General features: G+C 40.2%; 1 protein-coding gene across 5 annotated transcripts in view; it reads left to right on the top strand.

The window, feature by feature from the left end:
• Window positions 1–19,634, top strand: part of brd9 (bromodomain containing 9) — a 65,255-nt gene extending 45,621 nt beyond the window's left edge. For all 5 annotated transcript variants that reach the window (XM_070880491.1, XM_070880490.1, XM_070880489.1 and 2 more), the window contains one exon: window positions 16,377–19,634. In XM_070880491.1, the coding sequence (XP_070736592.1) occupies window positions 16,377–16,498 (122 nt within the window). In that variant the 3' untranslated portion in view covers window positions 16,499–19,634. The remainder of the gene's footprint in view (window positions 1–16,376) is intronic.
• The last annotated feature ends 261 nt before the right edge of the window (window positions 19,635–19,895 follow it).

Below are 19,895 nucleotides of genomic sequence, written 5' to 3'. Positions count from 1 at the left end.
ATTCCACAGGTTAACAACTCTCTGAGTGAAGAAGTTACTCCTCCTCTCATTCTTAACTGGCTTACCCCTTAAACTTAGACTATGTCCCCTGGTTCTGGACATCGGGAACATTCTTCCTGCATCTAACCTGTCCAGTCCCGTCAGAATCTTGTATGTTTCTATGCGATCCCCTCTCATCCTTCTAAACTCCAATGTATAAAGGCCCAGTTGATCCAGTCTCTCCTCATATGTCAGTCCAGCCATCCCGGGAATCAGTTTGGTGAACCTTCGCTGCACTCCCTCAATAGCAAGAACGTCCTTCCTCAAATTAGGGGATCAAAACTGAACACAATATTCCAGGTATGGCCTCACCAAGGCTCTGTACAACTGCAGTAAGACCTCCCTGCTCCTATACTCAAATCCTCTAGCAATGAAGGCCAACATGCTATTTGCCTTCTTCACCGCCTGCTGTGCCTGCATGCCAAGCATCAATGACTGATGTACCATGACACCCAGGTCTCGTTGCACCTCACCTTTTCCTAATCTGTCACCATTCAGATAATAATCTGTCTTCCTGTTTTTGCTATCAAAGTAGATAACCTCACATTTATTCACATTATATTGCATCTGCCATGCATTTGCCCACTCACCTAACCTGTCCAAGTCACCCTGCAGTCTCTTAGCATCCTCCTCACAGCTCACAACACCACCCAGCTTAGTGTCATTTGCAAACTTGGAGATATTACATTCAATTCCTTCATCTAAATCATTGGTATATTGTAAATAGCTGGGGACCCAGCACTGAACCCTGCGGCACCCCACTGATCACTGTCTGCCATTCTGAAAAGGACCCGTTTATTCCGACTCTCTGCTTCCTGTCTGCCAACCAGTTCTCTATTCACGTCAATACATTACCCCCAATAGCATGTGCTTTAATTTTGCACACTAATCTCTTGTGTGGGACCTTGTCAAAAGCATTTTGAAAGTCCAAATACACCACATCCACTGGTTCTCCCTTGTCCACTCTACTAGTTACATCCTCAAAAAATTCTAGAAGATTTGTCGAGCATGATTTCCCTTTCATAAATCCATGCTGACTTGGACCGATCCTGTCACCACTTTCCAAATGCGCTGCTATTTCATCTTTAATAATTGATTCCAACATTTTCCCCACCAACGATGTTGGGCTAACCGGTCTATAATTCCCTGTTTTTTCTCTTCTTTTTAAAAAAATGGTGTTACATTAGCTACCCGTCAGTCCATAGGAACTGATCGAGAGTCCATAGAATGTTGGAAAATGATCACCAATGCATTCACTATTTCTAGGGCCACTTCCTTAAGTACTCTGGCATGCAGACTATCAGGCCCTGGGGATTTATCGGCCTTCAATCCCATCAATTTCCCTAACACCATTTCCTGACTAATAAGGATTTCCTTTAGTTCCTTCTTTTCGCTAGACCCTTGAACCACTTGTATTTCCGGAAGGTTATTTGTGTCTTCCTTAGTGAAAACAGATCCAAAGTATTTGTTCAATCGGTCTGCCATTTCTCTGTTCCCCATTATAAATTCACCTGATTCTGTCTGCAAAGGACCTACATTGGTCTTCACTTGTCTTTTTCTCGTCACATACCTATAGAAGCTTTTGCAGTCAGTTTTTATGTTCCTTGCAAGCTTCCTCTCGTACTCTATTTTCCCCCTCCTAATTAGACCCTTTGTCCTCCTCTGCTGAATTCTAAATTTCTCCCAGTCCTCAGGTTTGCTGCTTTTTCTGGACAATTTATATGCCTCTTCCTTGGATTTAACACCATTCCTAATTTCCTTTGTTAGCCACAGTTGAGCCACGTTCCCCTTTTTATTTTTACTCCAGACAGGGATGTACAATTGTTGAAGTTCATCCATGTAATCTATAAATGTCTGCCATTGCTATCCACTGTCAACCCTTTAAAAATAATTTGCCAGTCTATCCTAGCCAATTTACGTCTCATACCATCGAAGTTACCTTTCCTTAAGTTCAGGACCCTAGTCTCTGAATTAACACTGTCACTCTCCATCTTAATAAAGAATTCTACCATATTATGGTCACTCTTCCCCAAGGGGTCTCGCACTACAAGATTGCTAATTAGTCTTCTCTCATTACAGAACACCCAGTCTAGGATGGCCAGCTCTCTAGTTGGTTCCTCGACATATTGGTCGAGAAAGCCATCCCTAATGCACTCCAGGAAATCCTCCTCCACCGCATTGCTACCAACTTGGTTAACCCAATCTATATGTAGATTAAAGTCGCCCATGATAACTGCTGTACCTTTATTGCACGCATCCCTAATTTCTTGATGATGACATCCCAAACCTCACTACTACTGTTTGGTGATCTGTACACAACTCCCACTAGCGTTTTCTGCCCTTTGGTATTCCGCAGCTCTACCCGTACAGATTCCACATCATCCAAGCTAATATCCTTTCTTACTATTGCGTTAATTTCCTCTTTAACCAGCAACGCTACCCCACCTCCTTTTCCTTTCTGTCTATCCTTCCTGAATGTTGAATACCCCTAGATGTTGAGTTCCCAGCCTTGGTCACCCTGGAGCCATGTCTCCGTAATCCCAATTATATCATAATCATTAATAGCTGCCTGTGCAATTAATTCATCCACCTTATTACGAATACTCCTCGCATTGAGGCACAGAGCCTTCAGGCTTGCCTTTTTAACACATTTTGTCCCTTTAGAATTTTGCTGTAATGTGGCTTTTTTTGATTTTTGCCTTGGGTCTCTCTGCCCTCCACTTTTACTTTTCTTCTTTCTATCTTTTGCTTCTGCCCCTATTTTGTTTCCCTCTGTCTCCCTGCATAGAAACATAGAAAATAGGTGCAGGAGTAGGCCATTCGGCCCTTCGAGCCTGTACCGCCATTCAGTAAAACCATGGCTGATCATTCCTTCAGTACCCCTTTCCTGCTTTTTCTCCATACCCCTTGATCCCCTTAAACGTAAGAGCCATATCTAACTCCCTCTTGAATATATCCAGTGAACTGGCATCAACAACTCTCTGCGGCAGGGAATTCCACAGGTTAACAACTCTCTGAGTGCTGAAGTTTCTCCTCATCTCAGTCCTAAATGGCCTACCCCTTATCCTAAGACACTGTCCCCTGGTTCTGGACTTCCCCAACATCGGGAACATTCTTCCTGCATCTAACCTGTCCAGTCCCGTCAGAATCTTACGTTTCTAGGAGATCCCCTCTCATCCTTCTAAACTCCAGTGAATAAAGGCCCAGTTGATCCAGTCTCTCCTCGTATGATAGCCCAGCCATCCCAGGAATCAGTCTGGTGAACCTTCGCTGCACTCCCTCAATAACAAGAACGTACTGCCTCAGACTAGGAGACCAAAACTGAACACAATATTCCAGGTGAGGCCTCACTAAGGCCCTGTACAACTGCAGTAAGACCTCCCTGCTTCTATATTCAAATCCCCTAGCTATGAAGGCCAACATACCATTTGTCTTCTTTACCGCCTGCTGTACCTGCGTGCCCATTTTCAGTGACTGATGAACCATGACACCCAGGTCTCGTTGCACCTCCCCTTTTCCTAGTCTGCCGCCATTCAGATAATATTCTGCCTTCGTGTTTTTGCCCCAAAATGGATAACCTCACATTTATCTACATCATACTGCATCTGCCATGCATTTGCCCACTCACCTAACCTGTCCAAGTCACCCTGCAGCCTCTTAGCGTCCTCCTCACAGCTCACAACGCTACCCAGTTTGGTGTCATCTGCAAACTTGGAGATATTACACTCTATTCCTTCATCCAAATCGTTAATGTATATTGTAAAGAGCTGGGGTCCCAGCACTGAGCCCTGCGGCACTCCACTAGTCACTGCCTGCCATTCTGAAAAGGACCCGTTTATCCCGACTCTCTGCTTTCTGTCTGCCAACCAGTTCCCTATCCACCACGTCAGTATATTATCCCCAATACTATGTGCTTTGATTTTGCACAATAGCTCTTGTGCGGGACCTTGTCAAAAGCCAAATAGACCACATCCACTGGTTCTCCTTTGTCCACTCTGCTAGTTACATCCTCAAAAAATTCCAGAAGACTCGTCAAGCATGATTTCCCTTTTCATAAATCCATGCTGACTTGGTCCGATCCTGTCACCGCTTTCCAAATGCGCTGCTATTTCATCCTTCATGATCGATTCCAACATTTTCCCCACTACTGATGTCAAGCTAATCGGTCTATAATTGCCCGTTTTCTCTCCCTTTTTTAAAAAGTGGTGTTACATTAACTACCCTCCAGTCCATGGGAACTGATCCAGAGTCGATAGACTGTTGGAAAATGATCACCAATGCATCCACTATTTCTAGGGCCACTTCCTTGAGCACTCTGGGATGCAGACTATCAGGCCCTGGGGATTTATCGGCCTTCAATCCCATCAATTTCCCGAACACAATTTCCCGCCTAATCAGGATATCCTTCAGTTCCTCCTTCTCACTCGACCCACTGTCCCCTAGTACCTTCGGAAGGTTATTTGCATCTTCCTTCGTGAAGACAGAACTGAAGTATTGGTTCAACTGGTCTGCCATTTCTTTGTTCCCCATTATAATTTCACCTGAATCCGACTGTAAGGGACCTACATTTGTCTTTACTAATCTTTTTCTCTTCACATATTTATAGAAGCTTTTGCAGTCAGTTTTTATATTCCCTGCCAGCTTCCTCTCGTACTCTATTTTCCCCCTCTTAACTAAACCCTTAGTCCTCCTCTGTTGAATTCTAAATTTCTCCCAGTCCTCAGGTTTGTTGCTTGTTCTAGCCAATTTATATGCCTCTTCCTTGGCTTTAACACTATCCTTAATTTCCTTTGTTAGCCATGGTTGAGCCAATATCTGTTTTGGAGGGAGATGATCACAGTGGACTCCTGCACTACCTTCCTACTCCTGCTCTGCTTGATGGTCACCCATCCCCTATCTGCCTTTGTAACCTTTACCTAGGGGAAGGAAGGGAAGAGGCAGTGGCAGCCGAATGTATGGTCTTTATCTTGGAGACCAAGAAGTCCATGAGCTCCTCGCACTTCCTGTCGGAGGTGAGGGTGGAGACTAGGGAGAGGGGTTTAAAAAGACGGTTAGCAGTGGCGAATAGAAGCTGGGGTTTATCTTTACATTCCAGAATGATTCTGGAATAGTGAACACTTTTGGCATACGCGAGCAGGAGCCAATAATGTTTTGTGATCCAGCCAGATTTGGTGGTGAATGGCTAAACCAGTTGTCCACCATATCCGTTCAAGTCTGCGTTCCTTGGACTTGAGGGAGCGAAGATCGGGGTTGTACATGGGGTAACGGCTAGGGCGAGAGAGAGTAATTGTTTTAACAGGGACAAGGGCATCAAAGGTGGTGGTGATGGTGTGATTGAGCATCAAAAACATCGTTAACTTAAAAATCAAGATAATTGCCTAAAAAAAACAAGTCAGTAAAATTTGAAGTTTTATGTAGCTTCAGTGGTTTTCCCTGGTAACTTATGCTGTTGCCCATTTTGAGCATTCTGTATTCATGTTCGCTGAAGTCCAGAATCTAGTTTTAGGCTAAGAATGTCTTAATCTCTTTTTAAAAATTTAAATCTCCATCTACAATTGGATTATTCAGTACTGAGCAATATTTTAAAGGTGATGGGCCTGTTACATACCTTTTAAATACTCGAGCTATAAAGTATTTTCTGAGAGCCGTTGATCAATAAGATACATCCCCTTTGATGCACTTAAGGGAAAGCTAGATAGATACATGAGGGAGAAAGGAATAGGAGGTTATGCCAATAGGATTAGGTGAGGAGGCTTGTGGAGCACAAATACCAGCATCGACCAATTGGGCCAAATGGCCTCTTTCCGTGCTCTACATTCTGTGTAATCTGTAGAGGCTAGCTGAGCAGTTGGATTAGGCAAGATTGTAGGAGAAGGTTTATCGGGGTTAAATCAAACCTGCAACATCAATTGCCTTTTTTAAGTCACTATTAAATCATATAAAATCATATGAATTATGTATTTGAAATAATGGCAGCTTCCATGGTCGGTTCGTTCATTAATGATAACAGATTAGCTGCTTATTAGAGAAAATAGAAACCACTTGAAATTAGTGATAAATTGTCTTTTAAACTGATCTGGATAGGTGACTGGGAATCTGGTTAAATAGCAGCAATTTCTATTTTTAAAGAACTGCTCACATTCAGAGACATGTCTTGAGTGCTTTACTGTGAGTTGATAAGCAGCCAAAAAGCAGCAGGAATTAAGAGACCAGGAGTGGGCAAAAATATACTCAAGAACGGACTTCAGGACCTTCTTGAAAATAGGGAGCAAAGTGACAGGACTGAGAGGAGAGCGTACCAGAGGAGGGTGCCTGGTGGCTGAAAGAGTAGCCATTGATGGTCGAGCAGAGGGAACAGTAAGTTGGTTGGAGGAGTAGAACAAGGACATGGGTTTGGAAGAAATTGAGTAGGGAGAAAAGGGTGAGGTTGCAGAGGGATTTGAAGATGATGAGGATCTTGTCGCTTTTCTGGGGCACCTGGAGCTTGGCGAGTATGTGAACAATTGAATTGTGGGCCTTAGTATGGGAGAGGATGTAGGCAACAGCATTCTGGGCAACTTGTTATTTATGAAAAGTGGAAGCAAGAAGGCTGGCAGTTGGAGACAGGTCATGTTTCAGATGTGTGGGGAGGAATTTGAGCTTTGGTTGATCAAAAGGTTGACCATGGGTCTGCACCTTTTGGGTTTAACCTGAACCAATAGCCAGGGATAAAGATGGAGCCCGAGGCTGAATGTGCAAAGGAGTTTCCAGGATCTAAAGAGGGAGACTTCAGTTTTACTGACATTAAGCTAGAGGAAGTTATAGCTCATCCCAAGTTCATGTCAGATAGTCAATTGGCAAGTCTGGCAACAGCATGGGGTTAATGGAATGGCTGGGGGGAGGGGAGGAGAAGTGACAAGATTGGCATGCATTTGAAAGCGGTTTGCATATTTTCCAGATTATGTCATTGAGGGATAGCATGCAAACTGTGGGGGTGGGAGTCAAAGCTGGAACTATGGAGCACACCAAAAATTACTATGCCAGCATGGGAGCAGAAAGTACTCTAGACAATGTAATGTCTATGATATGATACGGAGGAGTGGATCCAGAAGAGAGCTAGGAGGTAAGACATTCGAGGAGTAACCCAAATCTAGAATAGAAGAGTTGTTTAGCACAAGCTGTTAACTTCTTGCATTTCCATCATGGATCCAGTTGATATCACTGATTTGCGGCTGCAAGTTCATCTGATTCTTTAACATTTGACATCAACACGCTCCATATATGTGTTGCACAATGTAAACAACAACAACTTAGCACCTTAACATTGTAAAATGTCCCATGGCACAGGAGTGTAATCAAAACAGAATTTGACACCGAGCCATATGAGGAGATGTTAGGGCAGATGACCAAAAGCTTGATCAAAGGTAGGTTTTAAGAATGTAATTTTAAGGTTACTCAAATGTAGAAATTGGACAGTTATGAATTGTAAGAAGATATTTCATTAGCATGATCAGATTTTGGAGATGCTTTTGTCATTATGTTGCCTAGAACTGATGAGAGGTTTGTCAGAGGTAATTTTAATGTCACTTGGCACGCACCTCAGCATAAGTTGGGGGAGGACTGCATTCAGCTTGAGTGGTTGTAATTACTAGACTTCACGGAAATATTTATAGAACGAATGACACAGTACTGATGGTTGGTTGGCATAAGTCACAGGATCAGTCTCTGTCAAATACTTCCACTGTTTTCACATGTGGTTATCAAGTTGGAAGGAAGGGTTTTCTCAGTCAGTATGAGAAATATAATGGATTGCTTGATAATTATCCAAACATAAATAGTGTCCAGTCTCTCTGGTGCAATAAGTCATCAGTCAGCCCAATTCCTTCATTTAACAATATGTGGCTACAAATTGCTATTTTCATCCAACTGTGCATTAACTGCTGCTGCAGCTCATTCTAGTTGTACTCAGTGGGAAGACATAAATAACTTGGGCATGTTTGAGAGCACAGGAAGTTTTAGTTGAGATCATGAAACTGAGGATTAATAAGGCACAAAACAGTATTTCCTTGACCAGTACCTCTGCAGTTACTGGCAGTTAAAACATGTTCAGATGTATGAAATCAGACTTCAGATGTGTATGCGTGTGTGTTTTTGTATTCCTTCAGGAATCAAAAGCCTTTTCCTGTTGGCGGTTGGCACTTTAATCATGTACAGTAGAAAGTCAGCCTTACTTGGACATTATAGAGCTGTGCTTAAGTGTCACTGTTCTTCCAGAGCGTGTAGTACAAATGTAAAGGTTTCTTAAATTGCACAGAGCCACTTCAAATTGAATCAGTTTGTGTCAGCTTCCAGTACTCTGAAATCCGCCCTCTTAACACCGGAGGACAGATCTCAGATCTCAGGTGGCAGCACAAAAATAACTCTGCAATTCCAAATGCATATTTGGCTGCAAATCTTTCCCAATGTTGGGAGAGGTGTGTATAGGCCATGTAATATGGAATCAGCGTGTGTTGACAAGGGCTGAGGACAAGGCCAGGCTTGGCTCTGATCCCTCCAGTACTGGCTGGCTGGCAAGGTACCAGAGGTGACTGCAGAACTGTACACAACCATCTTCAGGCGAGGAGAGCATTGAGAAAAAATGGTGTCATTTATGCTGAATGCTCATTGTTAATCTGGTCAAGTTTTTATTTGTGTAATAAATGAAAACTGCTGCAGAAAGCTCAGGTACCTAAAGCCAAGTTGTAATTTTCTTTTGCCGTGTTCAGCGATACTGGGTACCAACAGGAGGTTTATTCTGGAAGCACTTTCCATAATAATTGTCAGCTTCAGTATACTGTGAGAGTAAGCCTTTACCCAGCAATCTGTGTAAGACTCCTGTGTTTGCATGATGTAAATTATACATGATCAGGAAATGAGCGAGTGTCACCAAGTTGTGTTTGTGATGGGAGCTAGAATTTTTATAATCCAGCACCAACAGGCAGAAGCAGCATGCACAAAGCCCAGGTATTTAAATCTAAGTTGTCAGCATTTTGTGTGGTACATATACTAGTGATTGTATTTAAACAGTATATGCTATTGCAGTGTGAATTCACATTAAAGGCTTTCAATTTGTGTCAATTGTCCTAACTTTCCATGGTAGTCAAGATGTCTTGTTGCACATTATTGCCTTTATTGCCCTCTGCCATTATTGCCCTTTTAATAAAGTGAAGGAAATGGGATGATTGCACTGTGAAGCACATCTTGATCAACAAGAATCAGATAGTAGCAGGTTCTCTCTTTTTACTAGAATTTATTACTCTAAATTGGCCAGCTGTGAGGCCAATATTGTCATGCAGACTGATGCTATTATGTAATTTCTGAACCTTTTAACTTCAACACTACACTCGTGCAGTTGCATATGAAAATCTAATCAGACAGTTTTAAACATTCCCAGTATAGAAGTGCTTGCAATGTACACTCCCATCTGCTATTTCAAAATCACTGCTCAAAGGGAACACAGTAGCAGAGCTTTATTTCCCAAATCCCTCTGATCTACATCTGGCTTCTGGTGTAAACTGTAGCTGCCAGCAGTGAAGTGAACTGATAGAGCAGACTTTACCAGAACAGATATATTTTCACTCATCTATCTTCCAGCACTTTTCTCTCAAATCCCTGGACAACAGAGTGTTAAACATGTGAGTTGCATCATCTATGGTAAGGCAAATGACACACTATTTGTGATGGGGCAAATGGACAAACCTACCAAAATAGCAAACAACTCTTTTTAGCTTAACTGTTTTTTAACTTCAGTTGCTATTTGAAAGCGCACTGTGACTAACATTTTTTAACCTAAGTTTTTATAAAGACATGATTCTCCCTTCCCATTGTTCCTCATGGCAGGCACTGCAGCCTCGATCTCCCTGCTCAATTTAGAAATTACATGACAGAAACAGGCCACTCAGCCGAACCAGTTTGTGTTGATGTTTATCCGATCTGTAGCCCTAATCCCATGTGCCGACCCTGTTCCCATATACCTTTATTCCCCCTTTCCTTCAGTCGCCTGTCTACACTCTGAAATGTTTACATGGTCCCTGCTTCAATTATGAACTCTGGTAATGCATTCCACAACCTCATAATCATTTTTTTTAAGTTTCTGTCACTTTCAGAGCTAAGTCTTTTATATTTGCTCTTAAATCAGTCTTCTGTCATCCATGAATCAATGGAAACTGTCTGTGTCTGTCTAATCTATCCCATTCCTTCAATCAAATCACCCCTTAATCTATGTTCTAATGAAAACAGCCCAATATTTCAAGTTTGTCTTTGTATTTTTTTCCTGATAAAAGACAGCATCTGTACTGTATCCTCTCTATTCTCTCACCATTCTTCTTATAGTGTGGTGGCCAAAACTGAATATAGTACTCTTAACTGTGGTATTACTAAGTAGATTCACCATTACATCTCAACTCGTATATTCTATGCCTCTTGTCATAAAATTCCGTATTCCATTAGCTTTTTTAAGGCCTTCTCCACTCTTATCTGCTGCTTTGAATGTTTTGTGAACTTGACCACCTAAATCCTTCTGCTCTTCCACATCACCTCGCTTTTCTTCCCCTTCAAAGTTTAATAAACACTTTTAATTTTCTTATGAAAATGCACCACCTCACATTTACTGATAGTGAATTCTGTGCCACTTTTTTGCCCATTCCACCACCTTTTTAATATCCCCTTGCAGCTTCCTTTGGTTCTTGTTTTTAGTGTCTTGTGCAAATTCAGAAACCACTCCCTCTAGTCCTGTATCTAAATCATTGATGTTCAAAGTGAACAGAAGCAGTACTAGAACATAACCCTGTGGGACACCAATATAATTTCTAGAGCCTCCACTGTTTCTTCCCATTTCCCTCAGGATCCATGGATGTATCCTATCAGGTCCTTGCATTTTGTTCTCCTTTAGCTTAACTAACTTCTGTAATATATTTATTTTATTATTATAATATCTCTCATCTCTTTAACCAATTCAGGATTTCCTCAACCCCAATATTAAGTATCATCAATTTCCGTTTATCCTTTGACAACTTGCTATTCTTTTATCTCGAGTCCCATCTCCGATTTAACAATTCACTTTTTACTGCTATATTAGTAGAAGACTTTAATGTTTTTCATATCCTCTTCACATGCACCTTCCTAGTTTTCCATATTAACCTCTTTCTATATTTTCTCTCATTCTTGCTTACTTTTATCATACCTATAGCCCTCAGATACCCTATTCTTCAGTTTTAGTTTACCTCTTTATTTATCCACGGCATTCTGAAGCTTGAAGTAGTCTTTTTTTAGTGGTATATATTTATTCTGGAAATTTGAAAATTCCTTATTTAAAAGTATTTTATTGTTGATCTATAATCCTTTGTGCCAGGTTCTCTTTTCGTAGGGGCCTCAACTGGCTCACTCCTCATCTTCTAAAATTAGCCCTATTCCAATCCGGAGTCCTTGTTTTCATGCTAAAAGTGTGAAAAAGTCAAAGTCCTGGAGGGTAGAAAAGCCAAGCATGTCTCTGCACTGCTATGTAAACACTACCCTTAATCCACCACCACAATTCTGCCTGGATTGCATAATTAATGCACTCTGCTGCCATATTACTACTTAATGATGTGCATCAAGATCGATCCTCTCTTTCTTCAAATTTTCTTGATTTAAAAAAAAGTACTTAACCTGTTATATAAGACTAGAATACAGCATTTAAATAACTAATGGACTCTACTAGACATGACACACTTGAAATTTTGCATGAACAGGTTCACTGGTTGGTTGTTTTATATGTCACATCACATCAGGGTCTATACTGCCTCACTTGTACAAGAATCAAGGGAGATATTAGAGCATGGGAGGCGGTGCAGAGTAAGGTCACAAGGCTGATCTGCAGTGTCAGGTATGCAGACAGACTAGAGAGATTTGAGCTTTTCAGCCTGGGAACTAGGCACCTGAACTTTGATCGTCTCGCGAATTGTATGAGCATAGAAAACCTAAAATATTAGTTTAAATCAAACTGTGGAAGTAAGATGAGAAATACAGCTTCAAACTAGTAAAAGCTAATTTAATAACTAATATTGGGAAGTTCTTCATGCAGAAAGGGATCAACACTTGCAAAAGACTGCCTCATAGCGACAAAAACCCTGGAATCATTTAAGAAACAGTCTGATGCAGCAATATGGGGACTGTGGGGTCTCTCTGGATGGATGAATTAAAATGGGCCGGCTGGGCACCTTTATCTGTAATTATCTTGGGATCTGTTTCTGTAATATCGTCACTTTAAACGCAGTGGTTTAGATGATGGCTGCTCAGTAATTATGTTATGACATCTGATGAGTGAAAGTAGGATTAATCATTCTGTAATTGGTCCGCATTTAGTTTATTGCCATAGCCTAATAGATCGTGGTACAATACTTCAGGTAACATCAATGTAACCATTCAGGTTTTAAGGATCTCGTTCTGCATGCAGTCTGCATCTGCTTTAGTTACAAATACTATTGCTTAATTGCTAATTCAGTACTCTATTATATGCATTGTCCTTTTTCAGTAATGAAAAGCTTTATAAATAGGTTGTAAAGGATTAAACATGTGAACTCTTTATTCCAAATCTATAAGCAATATGGGGACTGTGGGGTCTCTCTGGATGAATGAATCCCAAAATAAGTTGAAGTCTTTTTTTTGTTTTAATAATTAAATGATTTAATTATATTTTGTTGATGCCTGTTTGGAAACTGAGCAGCACTAGTTGCAGTGGGTGGTAGATGCAGTGCAAGGCATCCCATCCCCTTCGATGACATCACTGGAGCACAAATACCACTTAACTTTTCAATGAAGGATATGGGTTTCTTCAGGAGTTTACAGAGGACCCTTTTAAGATGTGCTTCAAGTTTAAAATTCATGTGAACATACGATAAAAAAGGTAAGAAAAGACAGCTCAGCCCCACAGTCCCTAAATAGTAAACGGGTAGTCAAAGTAACGGTAGTGCTGATTAGGGACGAAAAAAATCTTCTTGTGGAGGCAGAGGGCATGGCTGAGGTACTAAATGAGTATTTTGCATCTGTTTTCACTAAAGATGATTCTGTCAACATCACAGTAAAGGAGGAGGTAGTAGAGAAATTGGATAGGATAAAAATAAAGAGGAAATACTTAAAAGGTTGGTGGCGCTCAAAGTAGAAAAGTCACCTGGTTCGGATGGGATTCATCCTGAGTTGCTGAGGGATGTAAGGGTGGAAATTGTGCAGGCTCTGGTCACCAACTTCCAATCCTCCTTGGATCTGGGAGTTGTGCTAGAGGACTGGAGGATTGTAAATGTTACACCGCTGTTCAAAAAAAGAGGACAGGGATAAACCCGGGAACGACAGGCCAGTCAGCTGGACAGCAGTGGTGAGAGGAATTTGAGACAATAATCTGGGACAAAATTAATTGACACTTGGAAAAATATGGGTTAATAAATAAAAGTCAGCACGGATTTGTTAAAGGTAAATTGTATTTGACTAACTTGATTGAGTTTTTTGATGAAGTAACGGAAAGTGTTGATGAAGGTAGTGTGGTTGATGTGAATATGAACTTTCAAGACGTTTGATAAAGTACCACATTATAAATTTGTTAGCAAAATTGAAGCCCGTGGGATTAAAGGGGCAGTGGCTGCATGGATACAAAAAGCAAGCAGAGAGAATAGTGGTGACCGGTTGTTTAATCAGACTGGAAGAAAGAGTACAGTGTCTGCTATTAATCACCTGGACTTGGATATACAGTGCATAATTTCAAAGTTTGCAGATGACAGAAAATGCAGAAATGTAGTAAACAGTGAGGAGGATAGTAACTGACTTCAGGGTGACAAAGACAGACTAGTGAAATGGGCAAACACGGAAGCTGAAATTTAACACAGAGAAGTGTGAAGTGAGTGATTCATTTTGGTAGGAAGAATGAAAAGAGGCAATATAACAGAAATGGTACCATTTTGAAGGGGTGCAGAAACAGAGATACCTGGGGTTTTATGTACACAAATCTTTGAAGGTGGCAGGACAAGTTGAGAAGTCTGTTAAAAAGGCATATGGGATCCTTGACTTTATAAATCAATTATAAAAGCAAGGAGGTTAAGCTAAACCTTTATAAAACACTGGCTTGGCTCCAGCTGAAGTATTGTGACCAATTCTGGGCACCACACTTTAAGAAGGATGTCAAGGCATCGGAGACGATGGCGAGGAGATCTGCTGAAATGGTACTAGGGATGCGGGACTACAGTTATTAAAAAAATGAAAGACTTGGACACTTATAGCACCTTTCACGGCCACCAGATGTCTCAAAGCGCTCTACAGTCAATTAAGTACTTTTGGAGTGTAGTCACTGTTGTAATGTAGGAAACATGGCAGCCAATTTGTGCACAAGCAATCTCCCACGAACAGCAGCAATGTGATAATGACCAGATTATTTGTTTTTTTGTTATGTTGATTGAGGGATTAATATTGGCCAGGACACCGGGGATAACTCCCCTGCTTTTCTTCAAAATAGTGCAATGGGATCTTTTATCCACTTGAGAGGGCAGACGGGGCCTCGGTTTAACGTCTCATCTGAAAGACGGCGCTTTCGACAATGCAGTCCTCACTCAGCACTGCACTGGAGTGTACGCCTACATTTGTTTTTGTGCTCAAGTTCCTGGAATGGAACGTACCCATAACCTTCTGACTCAGAGATGAGAGTGCTACCCACTAGAGACTAGAGAAGTTCTCAGAGCAGAGGTTAAAGGGAGAAAGGAGTTCAAAATCTTGAAGGGTTTTGATCGAGTAAATAAGGAGTGAGTGTTTCCAACGGCAGAATGGTAGTAACTGGAGGGCACAGATTTAAGGTAATGGTAAAAGAACCAGAGGCGACATTAGGTTAAAAAAATACACAGCAACTTGTTATGATCTAGAATGCACTGCCTGAAGGTGGTGGAAGCAGATTCAATAATAACTTCCAAAAGGGAATTGGATAAATATCTGAAGGGGAGGAATTTATCGAACAATGGGGAAAGAGCACCAGTGTGGGACTTACTGGATAGCTTTTTCAAAGAGCCAACACAGGCACAATGGGCCGAATGCCTCCTTCTGTGCTCTGATTCTATATTTACTTATCCACTGAGCAATCAACTACAAAACTTTAAAAACAAATTCTATGCATGGTTGCTGATGGTTAATATTTTTACATTGAAAGTAATAATTCAAGAGCTGCTTTCTTTTTAATAGTTTTACTTCTGAAAACTCCTCTAGTTTCCCCAGTAGCATTTGAATGGAAAAGTCCTGTGTTTTAAACAAGTCCGTAAATGTTTTTATGCAGCGCAGATTTCTACTTCTGCGCCACCCTATCTAGCATTTGAACTGAATGTGTTTGATTTAAAGGTCTTTTTTGATGGAGCAGGACACCTTGCAGTGTGCCCTGTTAGACGTGTTTGTGCATATTTGGATTTTAAAAACTTTTCCCTACAAAATTGCTTGAAGTGCGAGCTGATAACTGCATGACGAGGGCAACAGGGCATCTTAGAGCTATGAAATATAAGGATTGAAAAATAAAGAGAGCGAGTACTTGAGAAGGAGTGTGAATTATAGTGGATGACTTCAGTGTCAAATCAGGTACATAGAGAGGGAAAGAAAGATTGGATTACAAGAGTGTGTAAGAGACAGAAAGGAAAAGTAAGAGAAAAATTTAAAATTTGTCAGTTTTAAAATCAAAAACAATTGATTGGCAGTCATTGATAATTACCTCGATAAAAGGGTACATGCGCTGTTAATTGCTAGACTTAGCTTTCTGTGTCGCTTTTAATGGACAATTTATGTGCAAATGCATCAACATGAAAACCACTGGGAAGTTACGCGCGAGATACCGTTTTTGCGAAACTCGTGGCAGAGCGGCAGAAATCGGCCAGCAACTTGTGGCGATTTGCAATTCACAGGGTATCTCTTCCCCTCCAAGTTGCTGGCCAGTTTGCGTGTTAATAAGGTAATGCATGCATCGTTCACACACAGTTAATTTTTCAGCAAAATTTGGCCCAATGTGTTTGATTTGAAGGACTTTGCTTTCTGCATTTGAGTTAGAGATCTTCCATTAATATCTTAAATATTAATAGGATGTTGTCTCACTCCACAATTTCAAAGAGTATCGTAAGTCATGAATTTTTTTTGAAGAACCGAATTAAGATTACTTGGGAAAAGTGGTGTTCATGACTAGACCAAACCTAGGTCTACCCAAGGAGTTAAGCCAGATTCTGCTTTCTAAAGTCAATACCTGTGTTTAACTTGCTGGTTAAAGGTTTCTTTGTAACTTTGTTTCTTGTTGACATTTGTCAAAATGGCAACCTGATTTTCTTCTTTCTCTATAGGGAGTCCTCCTCACCTGAGTGTCGGAGAACAGGGAGACCTAGTCCAAGACTTCCGTGAATTTCTTCAGTCTCCAAGTAATACAGCTGCAGGCAGCCTAAACCGGAGTAGCGAAAACTCCTAGCATGTCTACTGTAGTAAAAATAAGCCATCCTGTCGAGCGAAGGAATGGATTGCTCTTCAGTTTCACACAGACCTGAAAGTACGAGCAAAGAGAACTTCCAATCGACTTCAAATGCAAGATGAACATTTTCTAACATGAAATCTGCTGCAACTCAAAAAGGAAGTCTCCAATTCTCTGTTCAGTGTGCATTGAATGAACAGATAAGTTATTGGATCATGCAACGTATTGTCCAATCTGTACATTACCACAAGTGTTTAGGCTCTGTGAATTGAGAAATGTTCTCATGGTTTTGTCAGGTAGGTGTGTTGTAGCAGTTTTCAAAATCTGTACAGTTTTTAAAAATAGTTTTGTATTTAGGATGCCCTGGTCTTAATCTTGTACATGATTGGCAATGGTGTGCATTTTCAGACATCCATTCAACTTTTCATAAACTTTTCTTTTCTAAATTTTGATGTTTCTTTGGGATTATGGCACCTCAATGATGAATGTAAAAGTGTGCACTTTCGATCCATTTCCTTCCACTCCTGTCTGGGCAATACCTAAAATGGCTGAGAATTGATACAACGAAGCCCAGAGGGGTTCCAGATAGTCCGGGCTCCTCTTTAATTGATAATCAGGGATTTGTACATTGCTTCGAAAGGTAAATGAGATGGATGGTGACCACCAACTTGGTTTGTTGATGCTTTAGAGTTGAGCTGAATGACAGCTTGTGTGGCATTTCATTACATTGTATGTGTTGTGATTTTAAAAGTATACCGATGGACTTACTGGATCTAGATAACAAATTATTTCTAACAGGTGATCTGGATTGGTTTTGTTGAAACTGTACTGGACTTTTCAAACGTCTATGGTTGGGTAACAGATTTTACACTAATCCTTATAACTTGTTCTGTAAGCTACCACTACTACAAGGTCTCTCTCTCTGTGTTGGTATTGGTGACCTGAGATTGACAGCTGCTGTGATGCTCCTCTTCATTTTTGGCATTGCCAATCTCGCCACTTGAGGAATTAACCTGACCTTCTTTGGGGGTATTTACACTCAAGTCGCGACTTAATAAGGGGAGATTCTCCCAGGTCTGTGCAATGGATCTCCTGCGCACAGCAACTATCAGAAAATTGAGCGGGTCAGAGCGCATGCCTGGAAAGGAACCTGTCTAATTTTCTGTCATTAATTTAAATGGAGGAAAATGGGGTGGCCTTTTACAGTCGTGTCCTCTGACCCGCACAATTCTCCAGAGTGTGGCAGTTTTGTGGCACTGCTCCTGGTTTCACTATAACATCAAGGTCCTGCAGTTTAATCAAATACACTGTTATTACTATGTTTATTTAACATAGTATTGATACTTTTCATGGTTTAGGCCTTTACAGTAGTGTAAAATTAAGTGTAAAATTCACACTTAAACTAACACAAGACGTTGCCATATCAATACGTCTTATTGTGTACTGTGCTAATTCATTCCTTCTCGTTGCTCCCAACACCAGCATTTCACCCTTGCGTTATATACTAAAAATACATTCTTCAGACACAACCCAAGTTTAGAAGCACAGAAATGTGACTCTGTTTCACAGTTCAAGTGAACATAAATGTTATACACCCATTGTCACACTTGCTGACAACATTGATATAATGTGCTTAGAAGAAATAGTGTCTACTTAATAAATATTCTAAATTAGAATTTGTTGCAGAAAAACTGAAAGCATTTATAACATGCATATTAAGAATTTTAATGATTTAAATTGGAATAATGATAAATGTATTTGAAGGAGACTAATGACTCAACGTTAAACCAGAACAAAACCATAGTTAAAATAAATGAAAATGACACATTGAATTTAATCAATTTCGCTTGGCTATGACCAAAATATTTTGTTTCCTTTCTATTTTGGAAATTTTAGTGAGTCATTTTGTAAGTATTGTTTTGTACTAAGCCATGCAATCAGGATATGGATTTTTAAAAACTACTTCATCTGTAATTTGACTTCTGGTTTGTGACTTGCAAGTTAATTATTTGATTCAACAAAATAAGCATTAAAAATGGTGCACTTCTAATACTGTAGCTTCAGAGATTACTTTAAATCCAACTGTTTTTCTGGTATTTCTATAGTTTTATATTTGACATAAATGTCAACATTTTAATGGAAATTAACTAAAGAATGAATAGTACGTTTTTTATGTAGACTTCAGAATTAAATATTTTAATCCATATTAGTTTAAAACAAATTAGACTTACAGATTTTTCCTTTTCTTTAGGATGTTCCTTTTCACATCGATGCTTTATTGGAATTTTTGAAATATTCTGTCTTGGTGAAGCTAGTGACAGGGCCTCGTATGCATAGCAGCTGTATAAATTACGTGACATTTTTTTGTCAGCTTGGCTCACTGCACTTGTGCTTCTGAGTCAGAACATTGTGAGTTCAAGCCCCACTCTTGGACTTAAGCACATACTGTAATGAAGTGTCAGACTGGATTATCAAGGGAGTGTTGCACTGTCAGAGGTATCATCTTTGAGATGAAACATTAAACCGAAGTCCCCTCTACCTGCTGAGGTGCATGTAAAAGATCCCATGGCACTATTTCAAAGCAAATAGGAAATACTCCGTGTCTGGCCAACATTTATCCTTCAGCCAATACCACCAAAGCAAATCAATTGGTCATTTATCTCATTGCTGTTTGTAGGACCTCCAATGCACAACTTTTCTGCCATGTTTGCCAACATAATAACAGTGACTACATTTCAAAACTAATTCATTGACTGTAAAGCACTTTGGGACACCTTGGAGATGTGAAAGGTGCTATATAAATGCAAGTTTCTCTTATCTTATTTATAAGATTCACAACGATCATGACTGACTTTTCAGTTGTTTAATGTGTTGCTCACCTTTTCATTCATAATTGATTTCTTCCCTTCCTCTGTACTTTTTTTTTTGAACAGGATGTGGTTTAATATGTTTTGCTGTGTTTTGAAATGTACACCAGATGAATTCTGCTTTTTTGAGGGAGGAGTTTAATCAGCAAGCATCTGACTATGTCTAAATTACACTGCTGTTTGTGTATCTGAAAGAATATTCATGGCTGGTAATAGTACTGTTTTTGTGAAGGAAAGTTATAATAAGAGAATAAACTATGTGCCAGTAATCTTTCTGTTTAAATCATTTTTTATGTTCTACATAAACTGTATACTACTAAATGTACAAGAAAAGCCAATCACAGTTCACTTTTGTACTAGTGGCATTCAATGTGATCAATCATCACCAGGCACTCCCAGATAAAGAAAGGCAGGAGTAAGATGTCATGGAAGGCTCTGACGACCCTCCCCAATAGTGTTCATTAAGCTTACAACTTGGAAGAATATGTCCCGATTCGACTGCATAAATGTGAATTATTTCAGAGGTAGCA

Source organism: Pristiophorus japonicus, chromosome 5, assembly GCF_044704955.1.
Source record: "Pristiophorus japonicus isolate sPriJap1 chromosome 5, sPriJap1.hap1, whole genome shotgun sequence".
NCBI classification, from domain to species: domain Eukaryota; kingdom Metazoa; phylum Chordata; class Chondrichthyes; family Pristiophoridae; genus Pristiophorus; species Pristiophorus japonicus.
This window is presented reverse-complemented; position numbering and strand designations above follow the sequence as displayed.